This window comes from Gossypium raimondii, chromosome 10 (assembly GCF_025698545.1).
Source record: "Gossypium raimondii isolate GPD5lz chromosome 10, ASM2569854v1, whole genome shotgun sequence".
In the NCBI taxonomy this organism is placed as follows: Eukaryota; Viridiplantae; Streptophyta; class Magnoliopsida; order Malvales; family Malvaceae; genus Gossypium; species Gossypium raimondii.
Window position 1 is genome coordinate 11,577,106 of NC_068574.1, and position 20,509 is coordinate 11,597,614.

General features: G+C 32.5%; 1 protein-coding gene across 1 annotated transcript; it reads left to right on the forward strand.

Moving 5' to 3' along the window:
• The first annotated feature begins 17,273 nt into the window (after nt 1-17,273).
• Nucleotides 17,274-19,302, forward strand: LOC105777569 (scarecrow-like protein 15). Its single transcript, XM_052621637.1, has 2 exons — nt 17,274-17,968; nt 18,068-19,302. The coding sequence occupies exons 1-2, from the start codon at nt 17,491-17,493 to the stop codon at nt 19,141-19,143; spliced, it is 1,554 nt and encodes a 517-aa protein (XP_052477597.1). The 5' UTR covers nt 17,274-17,490; the 3' UTR covers nt 19,144-19,302.
• Nucleotides 19,303-20,509: the final 1,207 nt, after the last annotated feature.

Genomic DNA, 20,509 nt, shown 5'->3' on the forward strand with positions numbered 1-20,509 from the left:
ATCCTACTTAACATACCTCCTAAGCTTATCCATTTACTGTTACGTGTTAAAACTTACGCTTGTTAGATCTCATACGATGCCTATAGACCCAAATTCAAGTCCCTAAAATGGCCCCTAATTGGGCCCAAAAATTTGCCAAAAGGGCCAACACGATCTGCATAGTTTCGCACGGTTGTGTGTTCCATACGACCAATCCATACGGGCTGCAAAAACACACACAGTTGTGTGCTTCACATGGCCTAACACACTGCCGGGTGGCGCTTGGCAGTTTTGAAAGCATCCCCTATTTCACGATTTAATTGAATTTCGATTGAGTTTTTGGGTCGTTTTCACACACCTGATTGCGTAATCGATTAACTGCACTATCAGGAACTCACGAACCTACAATTAACCAACAAATCACACCAACAAAACGTTAAAAATCCAATCACAAAAATACTTTAATATATCAAAATTATAGCCCCAAATCAAAATTTAAGTTCTTGCCACTCAAAAAATAGCGTTGAATCGAGGCCTACCCCACTGGAGGGAGTTGATTTCCAGTTCTTTCTCCTAACCAAAACACGAATACGATTCTCACAAACAACAACGAAAATAAACACTAACAAAAACCCTACCTTAAATTAGAGAACGATTAAAACTCCAAATACCAAAAAATAATACAACGATACTTACACTTGCTCGGATTAACAGACACCATACACAGAATCCTCGAAATCACCTGCAATTACTTAACAACAACCACCCAGATTGCAAAGCAAAAGAGTAAAATTAGAAATCAAATATGAAAGGGAAAGAAAGAAGAAGGAATGTGACAATGCAAGAGAAGAAAGAAACAAAACAAGAAAGCAAAAGAAAAATAATAGAACGTGCAAAAGATGGAAAGAATGGGAAGGTAAAAGGGTGAGGGAAAATAGGGATTTTTAAAAAAATAAAGGATATCCAAACACCTTATTTCAACCGAATTCTAACCCATCAAATCTACTACAATGCAAATTGAATTCAACCTCCAACAAATGGCAAATAGCAAAAATAATACACTCATGCGCAACCCATGATTCGAACAAAGGACCAATAAGTAGACAAAAACCTTACTACTGAACCACTAAGCTCATTGCTATCACAACCCAAAAAAGAAAATAATTTAAGCCTTAAGGCTCAAGCTTAAAATAAGGCCAAAATTAACAGAAAAACTCAAAACAATTGAATCGAACTTAGGACTTAAAACATGCTCCCAAGGCACTTAACCAACACACCATAACACATTATTTGTTAAACATGCACACTTAAAAATTCAAAAATTTGGGGCATTAAAATTTAATTAATTAATTAATTGAAGTTCGAAAAATGGAATTAAATTAATTGGTCATTGTAAATCCGTTAAATGTAGAAATATTAAATATATTTTCTCATAGATTCTTTTACGGTAAAGTTGCAATGATTTTAATGAAATTAGAATCGGGTTGAGAAAATTATTTAATTAAAAAATTAATTTATTTATCTATTTTGGGAAATATAAAAACATGTACTGAATTGAATTAAATTATAAAGTCCAGGGTTAAAAATCTAGGAAGCACATATAATTGGACCCAATACAAGAGTGACTCGAATCCCCCATCATAATATATATAAGGGGAAACACACCCTATTAGCCCTTCTCTCTCCTAGTTAGACTAATATTTTGTTTTTCTATTAAAATAGACTTCTACTAATTCAATAAGAGTTTCACTTCTCTCTAAAAATAGATGACATCGATAGAACTAAACACACAACTTTGAGATATTGTTATTCTGCCTGAAAATAGTGAGAATTTATTTTCTAAGTATAAATTCTATTTTTTGGAATAACAATTCCACTAGTTTCTATTGAAGAGAGATTTGCTTTCCCATTGAAAGTAAAGTAAATAATTTTGGTCGCTTGAACCATAAGTCTTAAAGTCATTACCGGAAAAATTTCAAACATAATCGTAAAGTATTAGAGTAAGAGTTTATTTGCTTTAGCACCGTTATGGCCATGTGCTCATCCTGTTTCATGAACATGTACGAGAGAAAACCATAAAGAAAATCTTGTTGAAGCGACACCACTTCAAGTCCATATAGGTGGATTTCATGACAATTAATGTCCATCCATTAAGAGTAAAACTCATCCTCTTAAAACATAAACACTAAATCCTGATTCTCAGTGCACGTTTGCATTCGATAACTTGTTATTACCCTTTGAACCTTGAAACTAACTTTTGGCTAGAACAAGGTAGGGTTTCCATTATCAATGACGTGATTGAATGTATTTAATCCCATTTTAGTGGTGGTACTCTTAACCAAATCTCTTAACAAACCTTTTGTCAATGGATCTGCTAAATTGTCAATTGACTTAACATAGGTAACAATTATCACACCGTCCCTAATAAATTGTCTCACATACTCATGTCTTAAACTTATATGTCTAAACTTTCCATTGTACACCTTATTGTACGCTCAAGACATGGTGGATTCACTATCACAATAAACGGAAATGGCGAACCTACCTTGTGGCCAGAACTTTATATCTAGCAAGAGATCTCTTAGTCATTTCGATTCATTGCCAGTAGCCGTCAAGCTATAAATTTAGCCTCCATAGTAGAATGTGAGATACAAGTTTGTTTCTTTGAGGCCCAACTAATGGATCCACCTCTGATTGTAAAAATCCATCCTGATATGGACTTTTTGTCACTTAGACTTGTAATCCAACTTGCATCTAAGTAACCTTTTAGTACCGTGGGATAATCACTATAGAATAACCCCAAATTTTTTGTTTTCTTAATATAGCCAAAAATCCAATAAATTTTTTCCAATGATCGGTACTAGGACAATTTGTAAATCTCACCAATTTGCACACAACAAATATGATATCAGGTCTAGTGCAATGCATTACATACATTAGACTTCCTATTGCGCTGGCGTACTAAAGTTGCGCTATAGCTCTGCCATTATTCTCACTTAACTTAAAGTTCGAATTGTATGGAGTGTTCGAATCCTTGATATTCAAGTGTTTGAACTTTTCCAATACTTTCTCGATGTAGTGAGATTGGCTTAGCGCAAAGCCTCTTTTATGTCTTTTCACCTTTATACCTAGAATTATATCTACCTCGTTGAGATCTTTCATCTTAAAATTCGAGGCTAGATACTCTTTAGTCTCGCGAACACCTTCCATATTTGTCCCAAAAATTAACAAATCATCTACATATAGACAAATAATTATACCGTACCTATCGGTGAATTCAGTATAAATACATTTATCCGCACCATTATGTAAAAAACCATATGACAAGATAACTTAGTCAAATTTCTCATGCCACTATTTAGGCACTTGTTTTAAACCATATAATGATTTGATCAACTTACACACCTTATGTTCATTCCAGGAAGCACAAAGCCTTCTGGTTGTTCCATGGTCACTTTCTCTTCGAGATCACCATTCAAAAAAGCCGTCTTAACATCTATTTGATGTACATGTAAATTATGGATAGATGCAAGTGCTATGAGAATTCGAGTAGAGGTCATCCTAACCACTGGTGCATAGGTGTCAAAATAATCTAGGCCTTCCTTTTGTCTAAATCCTTTAGCCACCAACCTAGCCTTAAAGTTTGGAGAACTATCTGTTGAAGTATTCTTCCTTTTAAACACCCATTTACACGCGATAGGCTTCGATCCTTAAGGAATATCAACTAGAATCCAAGTATTGTTAGACAATATTGAATCCATTTCATCATTAATTGCTTCTTTCCAAAATGTTGCATCCCTAAAAGTCACGACTTCACCATAGGATTGCAGATCACCATCCACATTAAACATTATAGGGATTTTTCTAATTACGGATTCTCTATTTCCCTCAACGAGGAATGCTAGAGATTGCAAGGAAATGAAATTGGGACCAAAGTCCTTTACTTTTCTCACTCATTAACTTTTTCTCGGCTTTGTACCATTATTATCACAAAGACTTCTTTTGGTTTGATCACTTGAGATCATTGGTTGATATTCTTTTTTTTAATTTGTTGAATCATCAAAAATCTTATTTTTAATGAATACAACATGTCTTGTTTCAATTATTTTATTTGACACTAAATTAAGAACACGATAAGCCTTAGAGTGTTGGGCATATCCAATGAATGCACCCTTAACTGCTCTTTGTCCTAACTTTGTTCTCTGTTGGTCAGGAACTTTATAGTAAGCCAAACACCCCCCACACTTTGAAATAATCTAAGTTTGGCATCTGACCTTTCCATAACTCATATAGAGATACTTTGAATTTTCTCGATGGTATTCTATTAAGGATATAACATGCAGTCAATAATACTTCACCCCATAGATTATATGGAAGTTTAACATTTAACAACATCAAGTTAAACATATCCACTAAGGTACGATTTTTCTTTCTGCCAAACCATTTTGTGGCGGAGTATAAAGCACAGAACACTCATGTACCAGACATTGTTCCTCAAAAAATATTTTAAATTCATTTGAAAAATATTTACAACCTCTATCACTATGAAGCACTTTGATTTTCTTACTAAACAAATTCTCAATCTCATTTTTAAAATGTTTAAACATATCAAAAGCCTCGTATTTACTTCTCATGAGATACACATAAGTAAATCTAGAGAAGTCATCTATAAAAGTGATAAAATATCATTTTCCACCTCTCGTTACTGTTTCGTTTAATTCACAAACATCTGAATAAATTAAATCTAACACTTGCAAATTCCTTTCACACTTATTAGGAAATGGCTTCTTGGTAATTTTTATTGAATACAAATTTCACATTTATTCACAAACTCATCATTACTTAGATTGATATAACCATTCTTTTTCATATATTGTAAAGTTTTAAAATTAAAATGTGCTAAACGCACATGCCACATAGTATAAGACTCAATAATATAAGTAGAAGAATTAACTTTATTCATATCAATGCTCAACTTGAACATACTCTCATTACAATATCCTTTTCCTACATATATATCACCTTTAAGCAAGAAAAAGTTATCAGATTCCAAGATAATCTTGAACCCCTTGTTACACAGAATACTTGCGGACACTAAATTCTTTCTCACATCAGGAACATGCAACACATTGGTCAAAGTTAATTTCTTTCCAAATGTGAAGTTGAGTTCCACCGTCCCTCGACCGAACACCTTAACCTATTGATAGTTGCCCATAAACACTTTACGGTTTGCTATTAGTTCATAACTCTTGAATTGTTGTCGGTCATTACACACATGAATAGCATCTCTAGAGTCGAGCCAGCAATTATAGGACTTATTGGTCATGGCTATATTAAGTTTGGTAATCATACCATTCTCCAAACTTTCGATCCCTTCCTTAACTATGGCCACTAAGTCTATGTCTTCCACCATATTGGCTTTGGAAGCTGTGGCACTTTGCTTCTTTTTGAGAAGTTTGCAATCCTTAATATAGTGTCTGTTCTTAGTGCAATTATAACAATTGCGAGATTTTTTTCTTCTTTTCTTGCACGTCATTGGTCTCGGATGTAGCCTTTCGCTCACATGGTTCATTTTAGAACTTAGGGGAAGATACACCACATCACGCTTCCGAGTTTCCTTTTCAATATGCAAATGCCTAAATATTTTCTCTATAGTGAAGTCCTCTGCCATATGTAGAAGTTTCTTCGGATAATTGTTCTAATACGAGGGCAAATTTGAGATGATATCCCTGACTTGTAACAATTTTAGAATAACAACTTTCAAGTCATAAAGCCTGCTTACAACGACTTGTAATTCATGAACTTGAACCATGATCGGGATACTATCGAGCATTTTGAATTCGAAATACTTCATCAGTAAAAATTTACTAGTACCTTGTTGCTCGGTGTTGTATTTCTCTTCAAGAGCTTTCCATATTTCCATCGGGGATTGCATCGACATGTAGATATCATACAATCGATCAGACAAGGTGTTGAGCATGTGTCCTCAACATGTGAATTTGTCTTCTTTATGCTTCTTCTTAAGTTCAGCCATTTTCATAATTTCTTCAGAGTTTGCATTGGGTGCGGGATCCTCCACGGGTTGTAGGTTTGGATCCAGAACGTACGCCACATTTAAGACAATAAGAATGAACAACATCTTATCCTTCTAACGATTAAAGTTTGAACCATTGAATCGGTCGTTTCACAAACTCTTGGTTCATCACTTTGAATGCAGTGGTAGCCTCTGTCGCCATCTCCAAAATAGATTTTTTTTTATTGTTGGATATTTTGAATGGAGACGATGAAACCAAAGACTATATGGAAATAAGCAGTAGACTTCGAGGCGCGGGTGACGTTTTCTAAAGAGAACTATTTGTCCCCACACAAAGTTGCTAGAGGGTTAATGTAACAGCCCATTTTCAGTGAAATCGAAACAGTGGTTTCGGGACCACAAATACAAGTCCAGAAAGAAAATTATTTTAATATTATTTTATGGTCTGCATTATGTTAGAAATATCGTATGAAAATTTTGTTAAGAAAATTTTACCGATTACATGTTTAATTGATAAAAGGACCAAATTGCATAAAATGTAAAAGTTTAGTTCTAGTAGCTTTATGTATCAGATAGCTATGGAATTCAAAGTTTGAGGTCCTTATATGGCAAATAGACCCTTAAGAGAAGTTAGTAGGTAAGGATGATGATTCATCCATGGAAATTTAATTAAAGAAAAGGATGAAATTGGAAATAAAATATATTAAAAGATGATAATTGATTAAATGATGAAAATATCATATTTTTCATCATCTTTCCCAAATTTTTTTTATGAAAACCCTAGCTAAGAGAAAAGCATTCAAGCAAGCTTACTTGGCTTAGTTGGGTAAGTATTCATGTCCCGTTTTTAGTCATTTTTATATTTCCAAGATCGTAATTACCTAATCTAGCTATCTTGAGGATTTATTTGCAAAGTTATTGAGGTATTAAAGTTTTTCCATGGATGAATATAGATAAATTATGAAGTTTTATGGTAGAAAATGAAAGGTTGTTGATAAATAAACAACTTTTGTTAAAGGAGTTTTGATAAAAATGTGATTTAGGGATTAAATTGTAAATGTGTAAAATTCATGGAAAATTTTTGAATTTTATGAATTATATGAGCTGTAAATGTTAAATGAAAAATTCATCTAGGCTTGGAATAAGTATTAAATTGCATGAATTTCATTTTCCAAGCCTAGAGACGAAATTGGAATTAATTTAAAGTATAGGGGCAAAATGGTACTTTTGCCTAAGATGTAAGTTGGATTGAATTGAATATGAGATGTGTTAAATTGATATTAAATTCATTTATATAGATTCAAAAAGATCAAATAAAGAGTTAGATCGAGGAAAAGAAAAAGTATCGGATTAGTAGATCTCCGTATACGAGCAAGTGACGAGGTAAGTTCGTAATGTGATGACTTCATTAGAATGTATGTTAAATGCTTTGATTATGCCTAAACTATGATTATGAGATTTTCATTAATGTATATGAATGTTATAAAATTTTAATTATTGTAAAATAATGCTTAAGTAAAATTACAAATTAGTTGGAACGATGGATGTGAGTACTTTCGTTCAGAGGCCAAGACGAATTGACGAAAAAGACCATGGTTGGACCATGGCAACATGTAATATGTGATTTCTGTATAAGACCATATCTGGGCTATGGCATCGGTGTGATGTGATTATGAGTTTCCGTATAAGATCATATCTGAGATATGGCATCAGTGTGATATGTGCTACTGTGTAAGACCATATCTGAGATATGACATCAGTGTGATATGTGATCCGTATAAGACCATGGCTAGGAAATAGCTTCGGTGTGTGATATGTGACAAGGTGCAAGACCATAGTTTTACTACGGCATTGTGAAAACGAAGTACTCAATTCTGTAATCGTCCCTTAATTTAATTAAGAGAGGTAAATGATAAACGGGCCATGCATATCGGATAAATTGGCTTCGGGCCATGCTATTAGCACTTTGGGTGCGATTTATACCGATTTGGCTTCAGGCCACGATAATAGTTCTTTGGATAAGTTACCTCGATTTGGCTATGGGCATGGTATAGGTACTTATCATATGAGATATTTGAGTATTCGATTTCTATTCCGAATGGTTCAACGGGTAAAAGAATGAGATGAATGAGAAAGAGGTTAGTACGAGACGATATAGGTATGTACGGAACCTATTCGAGTATTTAATAGAGAAAAATGATGAAATGGTATTTGATCATGTTTTAAGACATGAGAAAGGTTTGTTGAAATTATATGAAATGTATGAAAGAAATCATGAAAGAGTAAAATTTGCAATAAAATAATTTTAGACAGCAGCAGTTGTATAACTTTGAAAAATCACTAAAAATTGTGAAAATCGAATTATAGGTTTAATAAGATATTAAATTAAATCTTATTGAGTCTAGTTTCACATAGAAGAAACAGAGTAAGCAAAAGAATCTCGTATTATGAGATATTTGAATTTTGTGAGATAATGTCGATTGATTTTAGAATCCCATTCGAATTTGGAAAATCAATAAAATTGTATAAAAAGAATTATGAGTTATAATTTACATGATTAAAATTCTTAATGAGTCTATTTTTAAAAGAAACAAACGGAAATATCATTCGAATCTCGTATTAAGAGATAATTAATTTTCAAAGAAGAAGGTTTGGAACTGTCAAATAGCAGAACAGGGACGACTTTGAAGAATTAAATGTACTTATTTGCTAAACCAAAATTTTTGAAAATTTTATGGTAAGAAGGTATGTGAGTTTAGTTTCGAAAAAATCAAGAAGATCTTAATTTGGAGTTCCGTAGCCCAAGATATAAATAATTTAGTGACTATGACTCGAGTAGACAGCTTGATGTGAACATGAGTAAATAGTGGAACTATATGAAATTTTGATTGTATTATCTTGAGAACATATTGTGAGGATTGGTAAAAGCTTGTTAACAGATTGCTTATTCTTTACATATCAACTTACTAAGCTTTAATGCTTACTTAATTTATTTCTTCGTGTTTTATAGAGGTTTGTTAGCTAGCTCGATTCGGACGACGTTGGAGATAAGCATCATACTATCCAGTCGACTTCTCGGTACTTTTGAACTCATGGAAGTTGTGTAATTATGTCATGTATAGGCTAGTTTATGGGAATATGTTTTTGGTTACTTTAGCTTATTGTATAGTTATGTGTTTTGATGTTCTTAAGCCATGAGATTTGGCTTAGTTGTTAAAATGGTCAAATGTATATAAGATGATATTTGTTAAATGTTTGATGAATTACTGATCTGAACTGAGTTGAAATTCCGGTAATGCCTCTTAACCTATTCCGACGACGGTTACGGGTTAGGGGTGTTACAGTTAAGACAAAGGTCCTCCTGGGATACAACGAAGTTTTGAATTTCCTTTGATTAGCAAAATCGAGGAATTACCTAACTCTTACTCTAGTTTCTGAAAATAGGATTAATTGTAAAAATATATTTTGTGAGCACCATAATACCTCTATTTATATGCATTCAATGAATACTATTTTGAATAGCCACAATGCTTCATATTGGACAAACTTCGTGGGAGAAACATGTCCCATGGAAATGTATCCATTGGATGATAAATCAGCACTTTTAATTTGAATAGTGCTCATGAATAATTAATTTGCAATCTATAATTTCCAACAAATTCTAACTTAAATATGGAAAAATCAATAAAAAGACACAAAACATCGTTTGATAACAAGTTCCTTAGGTGTGAAAAGAGCTTAATTTATCATATTGAAATACGATGTATCACTTTCATACTCAGTGTGCATGAAAGAAATGGCTAAAGTTTACTGATGATACATTGCAAGGATTTACAAATGGATCATTTCTTAGAATAACGTATTCGAGTAATTAATATAACTAAAATAATAAGGCCCTATGGGCATACCAATTATAGGGAGGCTACCATCACTTAATTTACATAACATATTTCTCTATTGCATTGTTGAGCTTTCACAATTGAAAATTTAAGGTGAATGTGCACAATCACTTTTGCAACATCAATGGTGTGGTTGAGATTGATTTTTAGGTCAAGTCTATCTATGTACATGATGTCATTCCTTTCTTCCTTCCTCTTTTGCTGATGTGAATTCTTCAATATTATGTCAATGGAATTCATGCATTGTCTTGCAATTTTTTGGAATCCATGTGAATTCTCGGCATACTAAATTTGCATATTTACACTACTTTGAAATATAAATCCAAATCTTGAAACCTAAATCATAAATGATATCTTATTGAAATTAATCAATTTTATATATAAGTTTTATGTTTGTCCAATGCTTCATTTTCTTGAAATACCCATGATTAGTTGTTTGAACCAGGCCGGTCAATTGAACTGATTGGACCGGGAACCGACCAAAGTTTGGCTCGATGAGAGGCATAAAACCAGTTGACTCATGAACGTGTACGAATCAGTTGAAAAATCGATTTAACCGATTTTCTTATATTTTTCTTAATAATTCATTTACTTTGAACATCTTGGACCGAGAACTGATGGAATAATCGATTCAAACCTTCAATCTAGTTCCAAAAACATTGTCCATTATTGACATATAGGTAAACACCTTTCAAATACATGAAAAACCCAAAAAAAGAAATCCAGTTATACATGTAATTTTATCTAACACTTGTGCTTGTATCTAGGGGTGAGCATTTGGTCGAATTAAGTGAAAAAATTTTGAACTAGTCGAGTTGACGAGTCCTATTTTATCATCCTAACTCAATTTGAAATTTTTTTGAATCGAGTAGAGTGAAATAAAATTTGAACCAAATCGAGTGAAATTGTTCGAGTTAAATTAAAAAATTAAACATGTTTACTTAAAATCTGTTTATAGTATAGCTAATGTCATGTTAGAGTACATAAATTTGAAACATTATATATTTGAAAACTCTTTCAAGAAAAATAAGAGATAAAATAAGATATTTGAGTATGATAAATTTGAATTGGTAACTTACTTGTTTATGTCCTCAAATTATGAAATTTTGGATTTTTTATAAATATTTTGAAATTTTTTTTGCAACTTTTGTTGAAAGGGACCAATTTGCTCATTTTCAAAATTGACTAGGATCAAAGAAGTATTTACACCAATATGTTATTCGAGTTATTCGAATTGTAAAATTCAACTCGACTCGAACTTGAAAAACCGAATTTATATTTGAGTTGACTCGAAAAACCTAATAACTCGATTTAATTAACTCAAAATTTGAATTTTTTTAATTTTTTTGAATTAAATCAAGTTGTGCTCACTATCCAAGTAACATATTATAGGTTATTCTTGCTCAACCAACCGGTGCAATGAGTTTCACTCTAGTGGTTTGCTCACAATCGTTGATGGTCCCCTCAGTATCTTCCGCAAGCAAGGTGTTGAACTGTTGATTGTAGTTTGTATTTAATTTGGAATTTGTTTGTCACTTGTTTACCAAGCTTCCTTTTAATCTGCAAAGGATTCGTCAATAGCACAAACATTTTCCATGCTTTTAATTTGTCGGCGTGTTGTTTCGACCAGATTAGTTTCGAGAGTATTAAGGACTAGGGAAGACATGTGGAAGAAGCAGGAAGAGGTCCCCCCCCCCCCCCCAAGGCTTAAATGCCTTTGAAGGGTCTTCCTGGTCCTGGATCCCTCTCCATTCTTGCTTTTGAGATGGTATCGTCGTTAAATTCACTATATAAATGTTAATTTCATTGATGTTATTTATTGACCTTAGGGTTCCTTTCAATTGCTTGATATCTTTGATAAGATGATGAGCTTGCATGGCTGCCTGGAAAGTTAGAGAATTGACATCTTGCGAAGGGTCGATGTTACCTAATGAAGCCAGGACACGGAATGTGCTCAAGCATTGGCATACACAAACCAACAGTTGACATTCCTTCGAGGACAGACAAAAGCTTGTTTGTATATTTGGAATTGGGCCCCAGATCCTAATAGATGCTAGCTAGGGACTAATTGGGCTCTTTGCTTCTTCAGTCAACAATAGTACTTTTCCCTGAGATGTAGTATGATTTTGTGAAATGAGGAGGATCCCTATAACGTTGGTTTTATAGACACAACAGTGTAACTTTTATTACTATTTTCATAATTGACAATCAGTGATTCGGTTAAAATAACAAACCTCATTACGTTTTTTTGTTTTCCATCACCTATAACATTAAGAGACGAAAATATATTATTTGTAAACATTTATGCCACAATTAGCCAAATTCGATGTTGGTGCTAGGGAACATGGCTAAGGAATCTCAACTCCACCACTGCAATTCTTAACGTGTTGGGTCCTTCCCATGGAAAAACTGTTATCTCAGTTGGTAGATGGGCATTCCATCATTTGATTCAGAGCTCATATTCCAGTTGAATTTGCTAGCTAAAACCATTTAAATTATGTTCATTAACTTTTTCAGTTTTTCTTGTTGCAAGCATAGTGATTAAAAATAATAATTTCTATTACTCATAAAAGCAGCACGATAAAATGCAGAGATTTTTTCAATTTTTCAAGTCTCTAACAAAGTACTTGGCTTCGGCTAGTTTACATTTACCTTGTTCTTTTAAACTTACTTTCACTCTTTATTTATTTTTTTTTTTTTTAAACTCTCTTTCTCTCTCTCTCACACTTCATACATGCTATAATATGAAGCTTTTATTTATAAGCCTGCTTAACCAACTTGTCTAGTTTTAAAATTTGTAGTCGGGTTTGACTCTAACTCATTATATCTTGGTTATCTTAGCTTGAACGGGCATTGTCATCCAGATGTGCAGACTAAATGGGGCATTTTATAGCTTAAGAATGATAATGGAATGGGATTAGAGTCTCTATTTTTGTTTTATTATTGCATGGATATCGAAACTATCCATCACTAGGGGTGTAATTGTCTCGACTCGAAATTTGGATCTCAATATTCTACTTGAGCTTAATCGGATATCTATTTTTAAGTTTGAGCTACTTAAGATCGAACTCGATTAAGCTTGTTTATCAATTTTTGTATTCAAACTCGAATTTAAACTCGAGCTTGAGCTCAACTTGATAATTAGGCTTAGAGTTGATGATATATATTTAGGGTAATAACATAATACAACAATATAAAAATATGAAAAGCTTGATAAAACTCACAAATCATTCAAGTTAAGTATAACTAAACTTAAATTTGACTCCATTGATAACTCAAACTCAGCTCAATAATTACCGAATTGTGGTCAGATGTTTTTTAACCAAACTTAAATAACTTACAAAAATCAATATATTATTAACACCCTTATTCATCACCATGAAAGTTTTTAATCCTTCTAAAATTAATGGCTTCACTGTATATATACGAAACATTTAACAGAATCCTCGACAGTTGCAAAGAACTTCGAAAGTTAAAAAAAAAAGGGGGGAGGACTCCTTAAAGTCGATTGATAATCAGATTCCATGATGTAGTCAATATCATTATGAATTTTCTAAGTTGTGAATCAAGTGGACCATCTGAGTTGTTCCTTTCATCATTCTAGTTGGGCATTATATATATTCACAGACACCCACCAAACACTTTTAAGTCCTTCGTAAGCCATGTTCTACCAATTACACCTTGCGGTATGTATATTTGTTACCAAAAAATCGTATTTAAAATATTATATATTAATATAATTTTTTATAAGTTTTATATTTGTATTTAAATTAATTTTATTTTTAATATAAAATCATATTTTAATTTTTTCTCATATTACCAAAATCCCACGTATTAAAGCGCGGAAGAATCGCAACAAAAAATTATAAATTAATCTTATTATGAAAAGGTGGGAAAATTATGATTAAGAGGAAAAGCAAAACAAACATATCCTCGAACTGCAATTGAGTTGAGCTAAATTTGAATAATAGGGTTTAATATTTAGTTCAATTCGATTAAACTTATTTATTAATTTTTATACTCAAGCTTAAGTTCATTTGTACTTACGCTTTTTCCATATAATAAGGGTAAAAGTGTAATTTCATAATATAATAAATTAAAATGATAAATTTGATTAGGGTCGTGAGCGGTTCAAATTATTGAGTATCATGGTACTCGAATTTGGCTTGACCAACATCTCTAATCGATTGAGCTCAAACTCAACTCAATAATTACCGAATTGAATTCAAACATTTCAACCGAATAGCTTGCAAGCACCAAGACAATTAAAAAAATCCTATATATTAGAAAAGCATGTGAAAGCTTGTTGGTTAGATAGGAAAGATTCATCCTAAAATATATTTCCTTTATTGCCGAAAGCCCCTTGCCTTTTTTTTTTTTTCTCTTTCTTTCTTTAATAAAGAGGACGTTCCTCAAGATATGATAAACATTATAGATGTTAGGATTTGAACATCAAACTTTATTAATATCATATTCTAAAATTAATTCGATCTAAATTCCGAATATTGTTGCCAATTCTTTTAGATGGTAATGGGAGACCATCTTTTTATGAAAGATATAAATCAGAATCTTAATTCCATCTTTTGTGAGCTTCAAGCCTCCCTCTTCCCCTGCCGCGTTTGATCCATGTGATTTTGAACCTTAATACCTAAGAATTTTGACCCTAAATACTACTAACATTATTCTTTGCAAGTTGCAATGAAGATCCTGTACTTGTGGTAATATTTTCGTTTTATTTTTAAGAGGAGAGTTTGAGCTTAAGAATATGTTAAATAATTATTGGCTCTTTTAGAATTCAGATATTAATTGAATCATATTGGGTTTTGTTTTTTTCATTATATTTGAATACAATTATATGAATATTCTTTATATTAATTATGCATATGTCCATTGAATTCAATGCTTATTAAAAGTTTGATCATTTCTTTAAAGAAAACTCGAGATGATTCAATTAAACTCCCTCTTACAAAATCAACAAAACATTGAATTTATATTGGGTTTTTTCATTATATTTAATATAATTTTAAGAATATTCCTTATAGCAATGATGCATATGTCGATTGAATTCACGAAGTTTACCTATTTACTTAAAAAATGAATATATATAATTTTATACTTTGAAATATATTGATATTAATCTATGTATCTAAGTAATTCCCATGCAATCATGCTTCAAATTCTCTTGCTTTCTACCAAATATAAGATAAATTTTAAAAAACACACCCACACATATAAATCCTCTATTCTAGTGAAGTAATCCATGATTAAGCAATGAATGCTCGTATTTAAAGCAATCATAAAGGGCACTAAGTAAAATAAAACAATAAACATTTCACTGGTAGCAAGTAAAAGGATTCCAAGTTACTAGAGTTTATTTTATAAATTTATTCTAACTCATGCGTTTTAGATATATTGATATTTTAGAAAATTTAAAAGAATACTGTCATGGATGGGGAACATATTCCATTCTTTTGCACCTAAAAAAGGTAAAGCTGTGATAGGCGAGCGTAGTTTCTACGAGCTCTATACTGAAATTTAGATGGGATCCATCCATGCACCTCCGACAAAAGGACCCAGTGTTGAGGCCCGCCTTGCTCCCGTAACCAATCATCTCACACTTCCATGTCCCACTTTCAGAGATAGGTCGTCTCCTCACTTGTCACTTGGCTTGTCACCAAGATTAGGTTTTTTTTTTCTTTTTCATATGTATAGGAATCCATTTACATAATGAAAATTTAAAATAATTTTATATTCTTTCATAATTTTTTATATTATTAATATTTTAATATGTTTTAATAATTTAATGGTTGAACTTAATGATCCTAGATTACGTATATCAAATTTAAAGTAATTTTTAAACTATTTGTTTTATGTAAAAATTAATTATTAAATTATATATTAATATAGATAATATTTTAGATTGGTATGATAAAGATATTGAATTAGTTCAGAATTTTACATGTTTGAAAAGCACAATTATATTCATAAATTCAACTATTGGGTTGTTAACATATATAGATAATACTTTCTCTTGAAATAAATTTTGACCTCATTCCTTCAGTTGAACAAGATCAAATGGTGACTTTCTTTAGAAACAAGTTTTGACCACCTTTTCTCGGTTGAACAAGATCAAAAAACAATTTGATATTCTTTAGGATTTTTTTCAAATATTTTTCGGAGATTTTTAAAATTTCTTCGAGTTCTTTGGGGATTTATTGGGATTTTGGAGAGAACTTTTAGTCTTCAAAATCTTCTTCCCAGATGAATATTTAGACTTCTAAACTTGTGAAGTTGTAAAATGGTCCCCTTTTATGATGTTGGTCAATCAAGTGAAAGAGAGTTAAACCTCTTGTAAATATAAATCTAAGAAATTTATATTTTCCATATATATGTACATTATAAAATTATTGCAGTTGTTTACCTTTGTTGGATTTCAGAGTATGATGGCTTTAAAATTCACTTCAATCAATCTTAATTGCATAAAACGACATCGATTAATTATAAATTTGAGATGAAATCCAATTTGTCATCGGGCATATTAGAGTTGTGACCATCTTTTAATTTTTCTCTTTGTGGCCATGGTTTGGTCGAATGTCTATTTTAAAATATGGGTTCCTCTCAACTTCCTTTTCCACAGATTTTTCATCCACTACAGTACAAATATGCAATACTTTGCTTAGGACCAACCAGAATATATTTAATTTAGCCTAAGGTTTGGTTTGGTTAACAGTTAGTAGGCACACAATTAAGGATAATTATTGATAACTATACAAACACATGCTATAGGAAACCAAAATAATATAAAATATGACATGACGCAGAATTAATTTAGACACAAATAAACACATGAGTATGTCAAGAATATCACAATTACTAACTTGTGTGCAAAACTATAATATCTTATTAGTACAAACATGTTGTAACACATTTTAAGAAAAGTTTTTTATATAAAAGACGGAAAAGTTCAATATTTAATGCATTGTTTTGATTAAATTTAAGGGTAAACACATTAATAATTATTTATATTTGGAATCATGTTCATATATGGCCTATAAATACTAATTAATTTGTCACCAAATTTCGAGTTTAAACTTAATTTTCAAAAGTAAAAACAATATTCTTATGTGAAATACAAATCTTTATATAAATAATAGGTAGTCAATAATTGATGTCACCTTCTATCCGTCTGTGTATGTTGGATCAATGTTGGAACTTTAACGAATTAAAAGAGGAAAAAAAAAAGTGAGAATCCTACAATAATAAAAACAAACTAAACAAAGCAAAAGCTTGAGGTTGAAGTTTCAAAGTTGATAAAAGACAGCTCTGACTTGTGTTGTGTCGAACATGTACATATAATGTCAATCGTCATCTTCATCGATGTCATGCCCTTTACCCCCATAAAACCTCCCCATTGACCCCCTTCATCTTCAATGCAAAGTTAACCTTTAAAAAAACCCCAGTTCGCCCCACTCCCTTCAAACCCTAAAATTTTAACCCCCAAAGCAGAAAAGCTAAGAAATCAAAGGCACAACTCTTTTGCTTCTTCTTCTTCTTCTTCTTTTTATTTCTGTGAAAGGGATGAGAGTCCCTGTTTGTTCCCCACAAGGCAACCATTATCCGATCCCAAAGCCTGACATCAACAATAACAATATTACTATCACAGCCGGGAACATCAGTTTCCTTAACAGTAGTGTTCCAGCGAGCTCATGCGAGCCAACGTTGGATCTTGATCTCCGTCGAAGCCCAAGTTCGGCGGTAACAGAAAAGCCGGTTTCGAATCCTGCCGATAATTCTAATTGTTTCTCAGTATCGGGTCCTCATCAGCAGCAGGCGGGTCTTGAGTGGGACGAGCATGTGCTGCGAAACATGGATTGGGATGCCATCCTGAAAGACTTCGGATTAGATGATGAATCTGTGCCTGCTACCAAAACTATTCCTCCTCAGGTCATCAACCCTAGACTCGACAATCACATCCAAAACGTCCCCGAGTTAACGTCCTGCGAGTTGACTCATCACCCCCTCCATTCTGATTTCAATCTTTACGAATCTTACTCGGGTCTTAATCAAAACCCATCTCATAATAATTACTTTGATGTTTCTAATACTTGTAATTTTCATAACGTCGGCAACTTCAACTTGGGCTTTGATTTTCTAGAAGATCTGATAAGAGCTGCGAATTGTTTCGACACCCACGACCTGCAACTCGCGCAAGTGATATTGGATCGGCTCCATCAACGGCTACGATCTCCCTCGGGGGAACCATTACAAAGGGCCGCTTTTTACTTCAAAGAAGCTCTCCAGTCTCTATTCACCGGGTCAACATGGCCGAATCCGGTTCGTTTATCTTCATGGAGTGAAATCATTCAAACTATCGAAGCCTACAAGTCCTTCTCTGGGATTAACCCTATCCCCATGTTCAACCACTTCACCACCAATCAAGCTCTCCTGGAAGCACTGGATGGATCAGCACCGTTGATTCACATCATCGATTTTGATATTGGATTTGGAGGCCAATACGCTTCTTTAATGAGAGAAATGGCTGAAAGAAATGATCATTCTCGCAAGTTCATTCGAATAACAGCCGTGGTTCCCGAAGAATATAGCTTTGAGACAAGGCTTATTGAAGACAACCTTAACCAGTTCGCTCAAGCACTTAGATTAAGGTTTCAGATTGAGTTTGTTCTGCTCCCAACATTCGAGACCATGTCTTTTAAAGCTTTTAAGTTCATTAACGGAGAAAACACGGCAATCCTTTTATCTCCGTCAATTTTCCGATCTCTGGGTTTACAAGTAGCGGCCTTTGTGAGTGATCTTAGGAGGATTAGTCCAAGCGTCGTCGTTTTTGTAGACAGTGAGGTGTGGATGGAGTCAGGGACGACGACGTCGTTCCGGAAGAATTTCGTGAACTGTTTGGAGTTTTACGCCATGATGTTTGAGTCGTTGGACGCTGCGGGAGGGGAATGGGTGAGGAAGATAGAGACGTTGTTATTGAGGCCGAGAATATTTTCGGCGGTGGAAGCTGCGGCTAGGACGGCGGCGCCGGCCTGGAGGGAGGTGTTTTGTGAGGCGGGAATGAGGGCGGTGCGTTTGAGTCAGCTGGCGGATTTTCAAGCTGAGAGTTTGTTACAGAAGGTGCAGGTTCGTGGATTCCACGTGGCGAAAAGACAAGCCGAGTTGGTGCTTTGCTGGCACAAAACTGCCCTGATTGCCACGTCAGTTTGGAGGTGTTAACTGTTAACGGATAAGTGTGTATATTAACTTTTTACGGTGTTTGGGATCTTTTTATGTTTTACTATTTTCGAGGTATCGTGGCAAAATTACTTTAATTTTTTTTCAGAAATTATAATATAATTTTGATATAAGAATAAAATTACATTTTTCCCTTTAAAACTTTTTTCTGTTTTCATATTTGTTGTTACTATGAAAAGGCTGGAAAAGCTCTGTAGTCTTCCTTTAGATATTGGGGTGAGATTAAGGGTGACTTTAGATAGGCGGTGTGTTTATTTGTGGTTAGTGTAAAAACAGTGGTGGTGGTGAGATTAGATACTGTAGCGTAAGACAAAAAGTAAACTAAAAGCACTGCACCGCACTCAATCGCTCATCCAAATCCACCCTAAAAATAATAGTAATGATGAAATTAACTATCAATATTGTAATGCTGAGATTAAATTAGTAATTGAATATATTTGTGAATTCAAAAGGATAAGAATATAAATTAAAGATATTAAACGTAATATAAAATTTTAAATTATTTTATTTTTATAAATATGTCAAACTATAATTTTAATAAAATAATACATATCATAACATTTTTAGCCATTAATAAGTTATTGTTTATTTAATAGTTAATTATTTGATAAATGAACATATAAAATTTTAAAATTTTCATTTTAAGAAAATATTATAATTAATTACTTGTTTTATAAAATGCTTGAAAGGGCTAAATAACAAGAATAATAAAAAGAAACATAGAAAAAATTAAGGGCTAATATTAGAGTGAATATTCGATCCAATCGAGTTGAATAGAGTTAAAAAATTTCGAGTTAGTCAAATTAATGAATCTTATTTTAGCAACCGAATTCAATTCAAATTTTTTTCGAATCGAATCGAGTCAAAAAATTACGAGTCGAGTTAACGAATCATATTATTTATATTAAATGTTGCATTTACATGAACCAATTATTTAACTAGTAGACAAAGTGCAAGATTATTTAACTACATAACAATATAATGGTTTTGACTTTTAATTTAATGGGTAAACATCTATCAAAATGACATAGTTTTGCCTTTTGACTTTTAACTTTAGAAAAAGTAAACATTTATCAAAACGACATAATTTTGCCTTTTCTTATTCGGATTTTCAGATAACTCGAATTGTGTAATACACAATTTGAGTTGAACCGAAAACTTGATTTTTTATTCGAGTTGATCTGAATAATACGATTAACTCAAATAACTCGAACTATTTAATTCAAAATTTAAATTTTTTATCAAAATTTTCAAATCGAATCGGATTTTGCTCACCCTTAACTAATATAACATAAAATAATTGGATGGACTATATAATAATTTAATCTAATAAAAATTTAAAATAAAT

What these genes read in the sequence shown, in the direction of transcription:
- LOC105777569 (XM_052621637.1), top strand. Translation starts at nt 17,491, where the DNA reads ATGAGAGTCCCTGTTTGTTCCCCACAAGGCAACCATTATCCGATCCCA. An exon ending in TCTTTACGAATCTTACTCGG is followed by an intron (nt 17,969 to 18,067) that starts GTCTTAATCAAA and finishes TTGATTTTCTAG; the next exon opens with AAGATCTGATAAGAGCTGCG.